At 49.3% G+C, this 14,903-nt stretch overlaps 1 protein-coding gene across 2 annotated transcripts in view; it reads right to left on the bottom strand.

Moving 5' to 3' along the window:
* The window catches only part of sema5ba (sema domain, seven thrombospondin repeats (type 1 and type 1-like), transmembrane domain (TM) and short cytoplasmic domain, (semaphorin) 5Ba), a 396,442-nt gene that overhangs the window by 47,493 nt on the left and 334,046 nt on the right, over positions 1–14,903 (bottom strand). For both annotated transcript variants that reach the window (XM_038790081.1, XM_038790080.1), the window contains exons 15-16: positions 11,121–11,264; positions 6,952–7,099 (exon numbers count right to left, since the gene is read on the bottom strand). In XM_038790081.1, coding sequence (XP_038646009.1) covers positions 6,952–7,099; positions 11,121–11,264 — 292 coding nt within the window. The remainder of the gene's footprint in view (positions 1–6,951; positions 7,100–11,120; positions 11,265–14,903) is intronic.

Raw genomic sequence — 14,903 nt, forward strand, 5'->3', positions numbered from 1 at the left:
TGGGATGCATCCCATCTGGGCCTGGAGGTTTATCCCCCTTTTAAGCCCACTAAACCTGTTAATACCCCCTCCCTCCCAATGCTAATTTGTTCAATTATATCACAGTCCCCTTCCTGATTTTTATACGTACATCATCCTTCTTCAGAATGAACACAGATGTAAAACACTCATTTAAAACCTCACCTATGTCTTCACACGAACATTGCCACTTTGGTTCTTAATGGGCCTTGCTCTTTCTCTGGTCACCCTCTTGCCCTTAATATATTTTAAAATACCTTGGGTTTTCCTTTATTTTGCCTGCCAGTGATTTTACACCCCCCGCCCCCTGCCCCCACTTCGCTCTCTTACTTTATTTTTTAAGCACCTCCTTCACTTTCCCATGCTCCTCTAGGGGGGCCACTGTTTTGAGCCTCCCTGTATCTGCCTCCCTTTTTTTCCTTATTCAATATATATCCCTGGACATCCGACATTCCCTGGGTTGGTTCCATCTTTTATCTTTACGGGAACATGTTGGCCCTGTCCTCTCTCTATTTCCGTTTTGAACGATTTTCGTTTTGAACGAATTCCCTGTTCTGATGTAGATTTTTCTACACGCAGCTGCTCCCAGACCACTTTGACCAGAAGCTGACTTTTCCTATTAAAATCGGCCTTCCCCTAATTCAGAACCTTTATTTCCAGTCCATCCTTTTTCATAACTTCCTTAAATCTTCCCGAGGTATGGTCACTGTCACTGAAATGCTCCCCACTGACACTTCTACCACCTGCATGGCTTCATTTGCTAAAATTAGGCCAATATATCAGCCCCCCTCTTGTCAGACTTTCTACGTTCCGGCTTTAAAAGCTCTCCTGGATACAGCTTAAGAATTCCATCCCTCTAAGCCTTTCACAATTTGATTATCCCAGTTAATATTGGGGATGTTGAAATCCCCAGCTATTATTACCCTGTAATTTTTACAATTCTCTGGGATTTTCCCACATATCTGCTCTTCTATCTCTCCCTGCTCATTTTAGGGCCTATAGTACACTCCCAACAAGGTAGGTGCCCCCTTATTATTTAAAGTTCCACCCATATGGCCTCAGTTGACGAGACTGCTAAGATATCATCCCTGCTCACTGCTGTAAATGACTCTTTGATCAATACTGTGATGCCACCTCCTCTTTCACACCCTCCTCTGCGTTTAAAAAAAATTAATTTACGGGATGTGGGTGTCGCTGGCTAGGCCAGCATTTATTATCCATCCCTAGTTTCCCTTCAGAAGGTGGTGGTGAGCTGCCTTCTTGAACTGCTGCAGTCCCGGAGGTGTAGGTACACCCACTGTGCTGTTAGGGCGGGAGTTCCAGGAGTTTGACCCAGTGATGGTGAAGGAACGGCGATATATTTCCAAGTCAGGGTGGTGAGCGACCTGGAGGGGAACCTGGGGGTTCCCAGGTATCTGCTGCTCTTATTCTTCTAGATGGTGTTGGTCGTGGGTTTGGAAGGTGTTGTCCAAGGAACCTTTTTGAGTTACTGCAGTGCATCTTGTAGATGATACACACGGCAATTACATTATCTGCTTTCCTGCCGGCTCCTGCTCTGCCACACATTTTTTAGTAGTTTCCCATCAAGTCTCTCTCCCCAAACTTTGTTCTGGTTTTTTAATGATCAATATGTCACTTGCAGGTCAGGTGCCAATGGCATTTTTCCCATGGTTCCGCAACCATGAATCTAATTGGGCAGCTAAAGGCGCCAAAGCAAATTGGGGGGGGGGGGGGGGGGGGGGTAAGGGACTAATATGAGCTCAGGCAGGGGGAATGTGGAGATTAAAACCTGGGTTAATTTCCAGGATAGTTTGGATCTACAATTCATGATAGAACGAGACTTGCACAAAAACGGAAAGAAATATTGGTTGCTCCACGCCTGACCTTCGACCATAACCCCACTTTCCCGTCGTTCTCCTTACCCTTGATCCCTAGAATCCATCAATCTCAGTCCTGAACATACACAATGACTGAGTGTCCACGCCTCTCCAGGGCGGGGAATTCCAAAGATTCAGTAGCCGGTGAATTAAGAGATTTCCCCTCGTCGCAGTCCGAAATGACCATCCTCCTTCCCGTAGACACCACAAAACAAACGGCAGTAATTCTACATAAAACTAAAGAAGCTCATATCAACGCTCGACCTGCTGAATAAAAGGGGGCCAAACAACAGATGGCATGACAATCATTTAAACCCTCAACGCGCAGAGCTAACTAGGCGCAACACACTCAACAAAAATATATTTAAAGAAGATGCAAATCCTCCAATTTTGAAGCGATAGAAAATTCTGGAAATAGTCATCATATCTGGCAGCGTCAGAAAGAGAAAAATTAGCTAATGCTTCAGGTAGAAATTCTTTATCGAATTCTACAGCACAGAAGGAGGCTATTCTGGCCCATCATTCCGGTGCTGGCCCTTTCAAAGAGCAATCTGACTAGTCCCGCTCTCCCCAGATCCCTCAACAGAAACAACTGTTTCTTTTCAAGCATTCATGCAATTCCCATTTGAGGGTTACTCTTCATCTGCTTCCCGCCACCCTGCCAGGTGGAGAATGCTAGACCGCAACAACACATTGAGTTTCCTCTCACTCTGGTCCATTTGGCAATGATCTCAAACCTGTCTCCACTGGTTACTGGCTCTTCTGCTGCCACTGAGAATAGTTCTCCCTATTTGTTCCATCAAAACCCTTCATGATTTTGATCACCTCCACGGAATCTCCCCATAACCTTCCCTAGTCTAAAGAGAACAACTCCAGCTTCTCTGGTCTCCCTACGTAACTGAAGTCCCCCATCCCTGGTAATGTTCCAGCTGATGTGAGTTGTGATGCCCCTTCAGCGGACTGCCTTGTCTGATATGAAACATCAGATATATAGAACAACGTGGAGGAAACAGCATGGCCAGTTCAGCTATACACAGCTGACGGAATTATATTGATGTGTTCAGAGGCATTCAGTACAAACTATACAATCCAAGTTAAATTTACCAAGCACAATTCTCGGCAAAAAACGGCAAATCAAACCCAGGCTTTTGGGAGAAGAGGAACATAGGAATTAGGAGCAGAAGTAGGCAATTCAGCCCCTCGAGCCTGCTCCGCCATTCAATCAGATCATGGCTGACCTCTTCCTGGTCTCAAATCAACCTCCCTACCTGTTCCCCATATCCCTTTAACCTATTTTTTAAAATCAGAAATGTATCTATCTCCTTCTTGAAACCATTTAATAACTCAAAGTCCACCGCACTGTGGGGCATCGGGTTCCACACATTCACCACCCTCTACGAGAAGTAGTTCCTCCTCATCTCAGTTCGAAATCTACCGCCTCTCAATCTATATCTGTGAGCTCTCGTTCTAGATTCCCCACAAGGGGGAACATTTGGTCTACGTTTATTTTTTCAATCCCTTTTGGTATTTTATACACCTCGATCAAATCCCCTCTCATCTTTCTAAACTCCAGCGAGTATAATTCCAAACTGTTTAATCTTTCCTCATACGTCAACCCTTTCACCCCTAGAATCAATCTGGTGAACCTCCTCTGAACTGCCTCCATAACCCACAACAGCTGGAGCGGCTGAGGCTGTCAATTATAAATGTCAATGAAGGCATTAAATCACTGTTATAACCTGCACGGGATCTATGGGATGGACCAATTAGCCTCGTAGAATATGAGCTTCCTGCTGAGGGACAGGTGCCCATCCGCGGAGTAAATGGCCTCCAGCATACAAGTCGGCCCAGATGACAGCCGAGCATGTGCAGTCCCGCCTGGGACCTGGCGTGCACTGTGTACATAACTTACTTTGTAATGAAATAAGTTTCTTTACGCCTCTCGTTTTGAACTCCTCTGTGGCCACTAAAAAGACTCGCGAGGCAGTTCAATGATTAAACGCAATCATGTTACGGCGAAATGAGTCCATTTAAAATTTTGATGACACTTTTACTTGGGACATTAGACTTTTCAATTACTGACGAAAGATGGCGGCTGAAACATTTTCAGAAATTAATTTGAGCGATGCGTGAGAATCCACGGAGTGACAGGTTTATGTGGGTGGGAACATTGCATATGCGGGCATAGGAATTATAACAGGACGAAGCTGACAAAAGTGTAAGAAGCTCACGAGAACAGGAAGTTAAATTGGGCAGACACATGCTGCATGCAGATGTTCAGAATTCATGAAAAGGTTTAGGCCTTAAATTGACATTGAATAAAGCATATTTCATGCCTCTACCCCAACCCCACTACATCGTTTTATCCAGTTTAAACTCTGCACTAAGCTAAGATGTTGGAAGGGGTAGAGTGGGTTAGGATGGAGGAAGAATCTTGTAAGGGGTCTAGTTTGAGGGCTATGGTGACGGCAGCATTGCCAATGGCTCCGAGTGGGTATTCAGGGAGCCTGGTGGTGCAGTCCACACCGAAGATATGGAATCAGTTGAGGAGGCATTTTAGGGTGGAAGGGTTGTCAGTGGTAACGCCACAGTGCGAGAATCATGAGTTTGAGTCGTGGGGGGGGGGGGGGGGCAGATAGTGTATACAGGAGGTGGAGGGAAGTGGGGCTGGTCAAGGTGAGGGATCTGTATTTGGAGGAAGGGTTCGCCAGTTTGGAGGAGCTATGGGAGAGGGTAGAGCAGATGAGGGGGAGTGAGTTCAGGTATCTGCAGGTTAGGGACTTTGCACGAAAGGTCTGGAGGGGGTTCCCTAGGTTGCCGGGGTACACCCTGCTGGAGCGACTGCTGCTCCCGGATGTGGAAGGGGAGGGAAGAATTGGGGATATATACAAGGGAGCAGGAAGGCGAGCGGGTGGTGAAGATCAAGGAGAAATGGGAAGCGGAGTTGGGAATGGAGATCCATTGGGGAGTATGGAGTGAGGCACTTCGTAGGGTAAACGAGACCTCCTCATGTGCAAGGATGAGACAGATACAGTGGAAGGTGGTGCACAGGATGCATATGACTCGGTCGAGAATGAGTGGGTTCTTTCAGGGGGTAGCAGATGAGTGTGAGAGGTGTAGGCGGGGGCCAGCGAATCACGCGCATATGTTTCGGGGTTGCAAAAAAATTGGGAAGATTCTGGGCGGGAGTGTTCGCGGTCTTAGCCAGGATAGTGGAGGAGGAGGTGGACCCGGACCCTTTGGTGGCGATATTTGGGGTTTCAGAGAAAATGGGGAAAATTCTGTACAGACTGTACAGTTGATTGGTGGGAAGTATGTTTCCCGGGGTGTTTACTGGCTGTAACCTGTTTTGATACATGTTTGTAATAAAATACATTTTTTAAAAAACTAAGATATTGGATTGTAAATCTTTTAGAATAAAAAAATAATGCTGTTCTACAATTAAGATTGTAAGAATTATATCTAGATTTTTCTAAAGTCTGCTTATACATAATTTGTGTGCAAACAGATTCCAGCCCCCTTCAAAGGGTAAAAGTCAAAATAAACATAACAAAGATCATGGTAATAATATCCCCAAAGGAAGGGTCCCAATTGCATCAAACTGTCTCCACTCAGGAATCTTTGCTAACCAACCCAGCATATTTTGACAACCGATTCATTTTGGAATTCTGCCAGGATTTCCTTCTTTTTTTTCTCACAGTGTAGTCAAGGTTTCCCAGAGCAGATGTTTGGATTTAATATTGACATCCCTACATGGATTAGCGAGCTGACCTCCTCCTCTCCATTTGTGTCACTTTCACTTTCAGTGAGGAGAGGCAGGAATTTCCAACCTGAAACCTTCCCGTTCCGGCCCAGCACCACGCAACGCTGGCCACCAGGGGGCGCGGCTGCCGTCAGTGACTGCGCCGGAGCTCGAGATATCTGTGACGATCCCCGCGGGAATGGGCAAGCAACGCACGGAGCTCTCAGCTGAGAGATGAAGACCGTGTGAAGTGTAGATCCCTGTCCAGGGAAGGCAATCAGGAACCAAGAGCAAGGACACCAAAATTCCACCCCCCCCCCCCCCCCCCCCCCCCCCCTCACACCCCCACCCGAAGCCTGTCCACCATCTACAAGGCACAAGTCAGGAGTGTAATGGAACACTCTCCACTTGCCTGGATGAGTAGCAGCTCCAAACAAAACTCAAGAAGCTCAACACCATCCTCGGACAAAGCAGCCCCGCTTGATTGGCACACCATTCAACACCCTCAACCTCCATTCCATCCACCACCGACGCACAGTGGCAGCCATGTGTACCATCCCCAAGAGGCACTGCATTTTTAGAGGGCTGCTAAGAGTCAACCATGCTGCTGTGGGTCTGGAGCCAATCATAGGCCAGACCAGGTAAGGAAGGCAGATTTCCTTCACTAAAGGGCATTTGTCAATCAGATGGGTTTTTACAACAATTGACGATAATGTAATGGTCACCATTACAGAGACTAGCTTTGGATTCCAGATTTTATTAATTGAATTTAAATTCCATCGGACCCCCTAAACAGCGATGACATTCCCAAAGTGCTTCTTTTGCCATAAAGAGCTATGAAATGTCCTAAGATCACGAGGAACATTCTATAAGCGCTGGTCTTTATCTCTTTGTTCCATGGGCGAGAGTCTCTGGCCTCCCCATGGCAGGAGGCGATCTGCCGTTGACCGGCTGTGGCATCTTCTGGTCTCACCGCCGTCAACGGGATGTCCCATTGAATCCACCCACGCCACCGGGAAACCCATGGCGGGGTGTGCCATCGGTGGGGCTGGAAGATCCCACCAGCATGAACAAGCTGGAAGATCTTGCCCAATGGTCTACTTTCTTGACGGGACATTCTAGACACCTAGCTCATTGCTTGATCCTTGAAGACCTGGGTAATGATGATAGCGGCAGTTTGGAATTTAGCCAACCAGGTTTGAACAAATCAGGGGCAGTGTGGGAGGTTGTGCCAGTGGGTGGGAGGGTATTCCTGGCACTGACAGATCGGATACTTTCTCCCGGCTTCCAACGGATGACAACATTTGCACAAACCTCCGTACAACCCGGGCAGGTATTGCCATTCTCGCAGCTCCTCTGTCGGGAATGCATCCCTCCACCACAATCAGCGCTGCATCTGGTCCATGGGCCCCAGCTGGACCAGAACATGGCGAGCGGGCAAGCTGCGTTCTCATTGCAAAACCTGAAACGAAAGGAGCCAGCTTCATCGGAGGTCAATTACCGGAGCGTAAAGAAGATTTTATAACCACGACCCTTCGCGGGATGCAGTGGGTACATGCACTGCTCAATGCGGGGCTGGATAACACAGGCCTGGTGAGCTTAAATATCAGCAACATCATCTCCCTGACATGTCCTGTCTGCTGCCCTTGTCCTCCCAATTGGTGGCCGTGGCAGGTCTGGGAGGTGATGCATCTCCACTAGGTTCCCCTCCGAGTCACGCCATCCCAACTTGGACACAGAATGGCTGTTCCTTCACGGTCACTGGTCACAACCTGGAATGCCATCCCAAACATCGCTGTGGGTGCAGCAAAACCACATCCACTACAGTGGTTAAAGAAGGCGGCTCACCATCACCCTCCTAAGGGCAATTAGGGATGGGCAACAGGTGCTGGCCGAGCCAGCGACGCCCACATGCTGAAAATGAATTAGGAAACAAAGAAATGAGTGTGTTGGACATCAACCAGAGGATCGCACCCATCATCGACGCAGGCTGTCGAAGATACAACCGTGGCCGAGGTACAGAGGACGGATGGGTGCATGGCCAATCATCACCCAGCATGCTCGGAAAGGGGCGGCACAGTGGTCAGCACTGCTGCCTCATAGCACCAGGGACCCGGGTTCGATTCCCGGCTTGGGTCACTGTCTGTGCGGAGTCTGCACGTTCTCCCCTTGTCTGCGTGGAGTTCCTCCCACAGTCCAAAGATGTGCAGGTTGGGAGAATTGGCCATGATAAATTGCCCTTAGGGTGGTGTTGCAGGAATAGGGCGGAGGATTGGGCCGAGGCAGGGTGGTATATTGAAGGGTTGGTGCAGACAGGATGGGCTGAATGGTCTCCTTCTGCACTGTAGGGATTCTATGATTCTTCTTCACACAAGTGGTTAGCAAGAGCATAAGCTTCCCATCTCTCTGCTTCGTACAGGAATACCATACACACCTCATCAAACTAGCATAATGGATTGAATGTTTCATGGCCAGACAGGCAGCTCTTAGATCCACTCTTTGAAATGCAAAGTACTGCAGATGCTGGAAATCTCTCCTCCACTCTCTCTCCTCCCCCTCCTCTCTCTATAACCCTCCACTCTCTCTATCCCCCTCCACTCTCTCTCCTCCCCCTCCTCTCTCTATACCCCTCCAATCTCTCTATACCCCTCCACTCTCTCTATACCCTCCTCTCTCTCTATATCCCTCCACTCTCTCTATACCCTCCTCTCTCTATATACCCCTCCACTCTCTCCTCCCCGTCCTCTCTCTATACCCCTCCACTCTCTCTATACCCCCCTCTCCCTCTAAATCCCTCCACTCTCTCCTCCCCCTCCTCTCTCTCTATATCCCTCCACTCTCTCTATCCCCCTCCACTCTCTCCTCCCCCTCCTCTCTCTCGGTATCCCTCCACTCTCTCTATCCCCCTCCACTTTCTCTATACCCCTCCACTCTCTCTCCTCCCCCTCCTCTCTCTCTATCCCTCCACTCTCTCTATACCCCTCCACTCTCTCTATACCCCCCTCTCTCTCTAAATCCCTCCACTCTCTCCTCTCCCTCCTCTCTCTCTCTAACCCTCCACTCTCTCTATACCCCTCCACTCTCTGTAAATCCCTCCACTCTCTCTATACCCTCCTCTCTCTCTATACCCCTCCACTCTCTCCTCCCCCTCCTCTCTCTATACCCCTCCACTCTCTCTATACCCCCCTCTCTCTCTAAATCCCTCCACTCTCTCCTCTCCCTCCTCTCTCTCTATATCCCTCCACTCTCTCTATCTCCCTCCACTCTCTCTATACCCCTCCACTCTCTCTATACCCCTCCACTCTCTCTATATCCCTCCACTCTCTCCTCCCCCTCCTCTCTCTCTAAATCCCTCCACTCTCTCCTCCCCTCCTCTCTCTATATATCCCTCCACTCTCTCTATCCCCCTCCACTCTCTCTATCCCCCTCCACTCTCTCTATATCCCTCCACTCTCTCTATATCCCTCCACTCTCTCCTCCCCCTCCTCTCTCTCTAAATCCCTCCACTCTCTCCTCCCCTCCTCTCTCTATATATCCCTCCACTCTCTCTATCCCCCTCCACTCTCTCTATCCCCTTCCACTCTCTCTATCCCCCTCCACTTTCTCTATCCCCCTCCACTCTCTCTTTATCCCTCCACGCTCCCCTCCCCTCCTCTCTCTCTCTATCCCTCCACTCTCTCTATACCCCTCCACTCTCTCCTCCCCCTCCTCTCTCTATATCCCTCCACTCTCTCTATCCCCCTCCACTCTCTCTATACCCCTTCACTCTCTCCTCCCCCTCCTCTCTCTCTTTATCCCTCCACTCTCTCTATCCCCTTCCACTCTCTCTATACCCCCCTCTCTCTCTAAATCCCTCCACTCTCTCTATCCCCCTCCACTCTCTCTTTATCCCTCCACGCTCTCCTCCCCTCCTCTCTCTCTCTATCCCTCCACTCTCTCTATACCCCTCCACTCTCTCTATCCCCCTCCACTCTCTCTTTATCCCTCCACTCTGTCCTCCCCCTCCTCTCTCTCTATACCCCTCCACTCTCTCCTCCCTCTCCTCTCTCTCTATACCCCTCCACTCTCTCTATACCCCTCCACTCTCTCTTTATCCCTCCACTCTGTCCTCCCCCTCCTCTCTCTCTATACCCCTCCACTCTCTCCTCCCCCTCCTCTCTCTCTATACCCCTCCACTCTCTCCTCCCTCTCCTCTCTCTCTATACCCCTCCACTCTCTCTATACCCCTCCACTCTCTCTATATCCCTCCACTCTCTCCTCCTCCTCTACTCTCTCTATACCCCTCCACTCTATCCTCCCCCTCCTCTCTCTCTTTATCCCTCCACTCTCTCTATCCCCTTCCACTCTCTCTATACCCCCCTCTCTCTCTAAATCCCTCCACTCTCTCTATCCCCCTCCACTCTCTCTTTATCCCTCCACTCTCTCTTTATCCCTCCACTCTCTCCTCCCCCTCCTCTCTCTCTATACCCCTCCACTCTCTCCTCCCTCTCCTCTCTCTCTATACCCCTCCACTCTCTCTATACCCCTCCACTCTCTCTATATCCCTCCACTCTCTCCTCCCCCTCCTCTCTCTCTATATCCCTCAACTCTCTCTACCCCCCTCCACTCTCTCTATATCCCTCCACTCTCTCTATATCCCTCCTCTCTCTCTATATCCCTCCACTCTCTCTATATCCCTCCACTCTCTCTATATCCCTCCACTCTCTCTATCCCCTCCACTATCTCTTCTCCCCCTCCACTCTCTATATATCCCTCTACTCTCTCTATCCCCCTCCACTCTCTCTCTATTACCCCTCCTCTCTATTCCCTCCTACCTCTCGATTACTCTCCTCTCTTTCTCTATCCTGCTCTCTTTCTCTTTTCTCCTCCTCTCTCTTCCCCCTCTCTCTCTTCCTCTATCCTGCTCTCTATCTCTCTCCACGCTCTCTCTATCCACCTCCTCTCTCTATTACCCCCTCCTCTCTATCTCCTCCTACCTCTCGATTACCCTCCTCTCTCTCTCTATCCTGCTCTCTCTTTCTCTTTTCCCTTCATCTCTCTTTCCCCCCTCTCTCTCTCTTCCCCCTCTCTCTCTTCCCCCTCCTCTGTCTCTCTATCCTGCTCTCTCTTTATCTCTTTCCCATCTCTCTGTTTACCCCCTCTTTCCGCCTACTTGTTCTCTTTCCCGCCTCACTCTCTTTCCCCCTCTCTCTTTCTCCCTCCCCTCTCTCTTTCACCCTCCCTCTCTCTCTCTTCCTCTCTTCCCTCTCTTTCCCACCTCTTTCTCCTTCACCCTCCCTCTTTTTTCCCCTCTTTCTTAGCCAAGGGCAAGAGTCAGTGCCTCCGGGGCAGAAGGGGAAGTGTGGAAATCCATCCAATATCAGGAAAAGAAAAGTGGCTGATTAAGGCAAAAATATATACCCTGACCAAAACATTCATTCTCCTTTCTCGAGAAATAGAAGACTTCAATTGGGGAAGAGGCAATGGGAACGTGGGGAGCTTACCTCTCTTCCCTGCTCTGACCCACACAGACTCGTCCTCCGTAGCGGGGCGTGGGATTACTGCAGGTACGCTGGCGAACCTGAAAGCCGATTCCACATGTTGTACTGCACGGCGCCCAGGAAGCCCAGAGAGTCCACCCACCGTTCCTTAATGCAAAAACAATACAACGTTAAAGAGTCGCCATTAGACAGACGGACTTCAACAAGAAGCCAAGAACTCGGTAAGAGCGGGATTGACAAAAAGGCGATCATTTCCTCCCCCCCCCCCATCTATTCTGTCATGGGAGGTGGGCATCACTGGGCTGGGCCAGAAACTGTTGCCCATCTCTAACTGCCCTTGAAATGAGTGGCTTTCTGGGTCATCCCAGAAGGCAGCTAAGGGCAAACCGCATCGCTACGAGTCTGGAATCAGATAGGCGCCAGCCCAGGGTAAGGACGGCAGATTTCCTTCCCTAAATTGGCATTAGTGAACCCGATTTGCAACAGTTAACCACAGTTTCACACGCTCACCATTACTGACAATCGCCTGAAATTCCAGATTTTTTCATTGAATTTAAATTCCACCAGCTGCCATGGTGGGATTTGAACCCATGTCCCCAAAGTATCAGCCTGGACCTCTGGATTACTAGCCCACTGATATTACCACTACACCACCATCTCCTCAAACAAAGCATTGGGGACCAAGGGTCGAAGCTATCTGGCACCAACTTCGACATTCCGAGACAGATGAATTAGGAGCCGGCCATTCAGCCCCTCGAGCCTGCTCCACCGTTTAGTAAGATCATGGCTGATCTGATAGCACCCTCAAATCTGCATCCCACCTATCCCGATAACCTATCACCCCCTTATTTACCAAGAATCTATACATCTCTACCTTAAGAATATTCGAAGACGCGGTTCCGCCAACTTTTCAAGAAGCGAGTTCCAAAGACTCACAAGCTTCTGAGAGAAAATATTTTGCGTCATCTCCGTTTTAAATGGGTGATCCCCTACTTTCAAACAGTGACCCCCCAGTTCTAGATTCTCCCACAAGAGGAAACATCCTCTCCATATCCACCCTGTCAAGACCTTCTGGATCTTATATGTTTTAATCGATCACTCTTCCCGACTCCAGCAGATACAAGGCCAGCCTCTCCAAACTTTTCCTCATTAAACAATGCACCCATTCCAGATGTTAGACTGGTAAACCTTTTCCAAACTGCTCCCAATGCATTTACATCCTTCCTTCAATAAGGTGGCCAAAAGGGTGCACAGTACTCCAGATGTGGTCTCACTAGTCCCCTGTACAATTGAAACATAACTTCCCTACCTTTGTATTCAATTCCCATGGCAATAAATGATAACATTCCATTAGCTTTCTTAATTACTTGCTGAGCCTGCATATTGTGATTCATGCACTAGGTCACCCAGATCCCTCAGAGCTCTGCAATCTCTCACCATTTTGATAACAAGCATCTTTTTAAATCTTCCTGACAAAGTGGGCAATTTCTCATCAGCCCACATTGTACTCCACTTACCAGATCTTCGTCATTCATTTAACCGATCCATGTCTTTTTATCCCAATGTCCTGTTCACAACTTGCTTCCCTACCTATCTTTGAATCGCCAGCAGCCACCCTTTCAATCCCTTTACCCAAGTCATTTCCAGAAATTGATCCAGCACTGATCCCTGTGGCACACCGCTCGTTACATCTTGCCAACCTTAAAAAAAGACCAGTAGTCATGGGCGAGTGGTTAAGGCGATGGACGAGAAATCCATTGGGGTTTCCCCGCACAGGCTTGAATCCTGCCGACTACGTATCTTCGTTTATGGGTGGCACAGTAGCACAGCGGTTAGCTCACAGTGCCAGGGTCCCAGGTTCGATTCCCTGCTGGGTCACTGTCTGTGCGGAGTCTGCACGTTCACCCCGTGCCTGCGTGGGTTTCCTCCGGGTGCTCCGGTTTCCTCCCACAAGTCCACGTGTACCCGAACAGGCGCCGGAATGTAGCGACTGAGGGCTTTTCACAGTAACTTCACTGCAGACACAGGGAGAATGTGCAGAAACTCGCACAGAGTGACACAAGCCGGGAACCGAACCTGGGACCCTGGCACTATGAAGCCACAGTGCTAACCACTGTGCTACATTGCCACCCATAATGCAGTGTTTTCAGGGATTTCACTTGCTCTGCCTGATCTTTGCTGCCGTTCTTTTATTTGAATGGGTGAGGTGTAGGAGACACTTGTTTTTTTAAATTATTCTTAGTTGTAGCCCCTTTAAGAAGGAGGATGAAAGGGGGCTTTGGAGCTCCATTCTGCAGTTTATCATTTACAAAGCCACACTGCAGCTACCCCCACTCCCCCAATGCGACAGGGGGGCACATTGGTGGCAACTGTGCCCGATCTCAAAACCATTTTCTCCCTCCTTCTGAAATTGGTGACTTCTTGAAAAATAAAAATTATTCTCAGTCACAAATCTTGACCAAAGTTCGAGGTGATATCTTCTGGTTGAGATGTTAGCCCAGTGAGTCGGCCGCATGAGTGGCCCTCCGTCATCTCAGTGGGCCGCAAGATCGAAATCGGGCTTGTCCACTAACCTTGACCCCATCAATACGATTGAATATTTGCCAAATCTTTCATAAGTTATAGCAAATGCTTCAGCATTTATATATTAACAGAACTGCCATCAACTTCAAATGGTGGAAACAAAACGAATAATTACACTTTGGATACAGAGGGAGCGCTCGGCTCTCACAGTCAATGTTGTGAGCAATCAATGCCCACCTCACTTCACTCGCCCTCGCAAATCACTTCAGTCAAACCGGTAAGAAAAAAGCTACGCGGATGGAAACCAGCGGAATGTGGCAACGGTCAACAAAATGTCTCATAGGCTGCACTCATATCCCTGATGGGCCACACGTGGTGGCACGGTGGCACAGTGGTTAGCACTGCTGCCTCACAGCTCAAGGGACCAGGTCCTTGAGTGACTGTCTGTGCGGAGTCTGCACGTTCTCCCCGTGCCTGCGTGGGTTTCCTCCCAGTGCTCCGGTCCCCCCCCCCCCCGCACACCAAAGATGTGCAGGTTAGGTGGGGTTACGGCGATAGGGTGGGTGAGTGGGCCCATGGGTCTCATGTTTCAGAGGGTCAGTGCAGACTTGGCAGGTAGGGTCTATGCTTAGGCTCACAATCTGTATAACCTGACACACGCACATAAGCGTGCACACATACACCATACACACATACATAATAATAATAATCTTTATTGTCACAAGTAGGCTTACATTAACACTGCAATGAAATTACTGTGAAAATCCCCTAGTCGCCACATTCCGGCACCTGTTCGGGTACACTGAGGGAGAATTCTGAACGTCCAATTCGCTTAACAACACGCCTTTGGGGACTTGTGGGAGGAAACCGGAGCTCCCGGAGGAAACCCACGCAGACACGGGGAGAACGTGCAGACTCCGCACAGACAGTGACCCAAGCGGGAATCAAACCTGGGACATTGGAACTGTGAAGCAACAGTGCTACCCACTGTGCTACCGCCCTTTCAGGTTCCCCCAGACTCTTTTGAGTGAGGGGGGGGGCCTGCAAAAAACTTTAAAAAAAAATAAATTTAGAGTACCCAATTATTATTTTTTCTGATTAAGGGGCAATTTAGCGTGGCCAATCCACCTAACCTGCACATCTTTGGGTTGTGGGGGTGAGACCCACGCAGACATGGGGAGAATGTGCAAACTCCACACGGACAGTGACCCGGGGCCGGGATTCGAACCCGGCTCCTCAGCGCCGCAGTCCCAGTGCTTGACC

Source organism: Scyliorhinus canicula, chromosome 2 (genome assembly GCF_902713615.1).
Source record: "Scyliorhinus canicula chromosome 2, sScyCan1.1, whole genome shotgun sequence".
Taxonomy (NCBI): domain Eukaryota; kingdom Metazoa; phylum Chordata; class Chondrichthyes; order Carcharhiniformes; family Scyliorhinidae; genus Scyliorhinus; species Scyliorhinus canicula.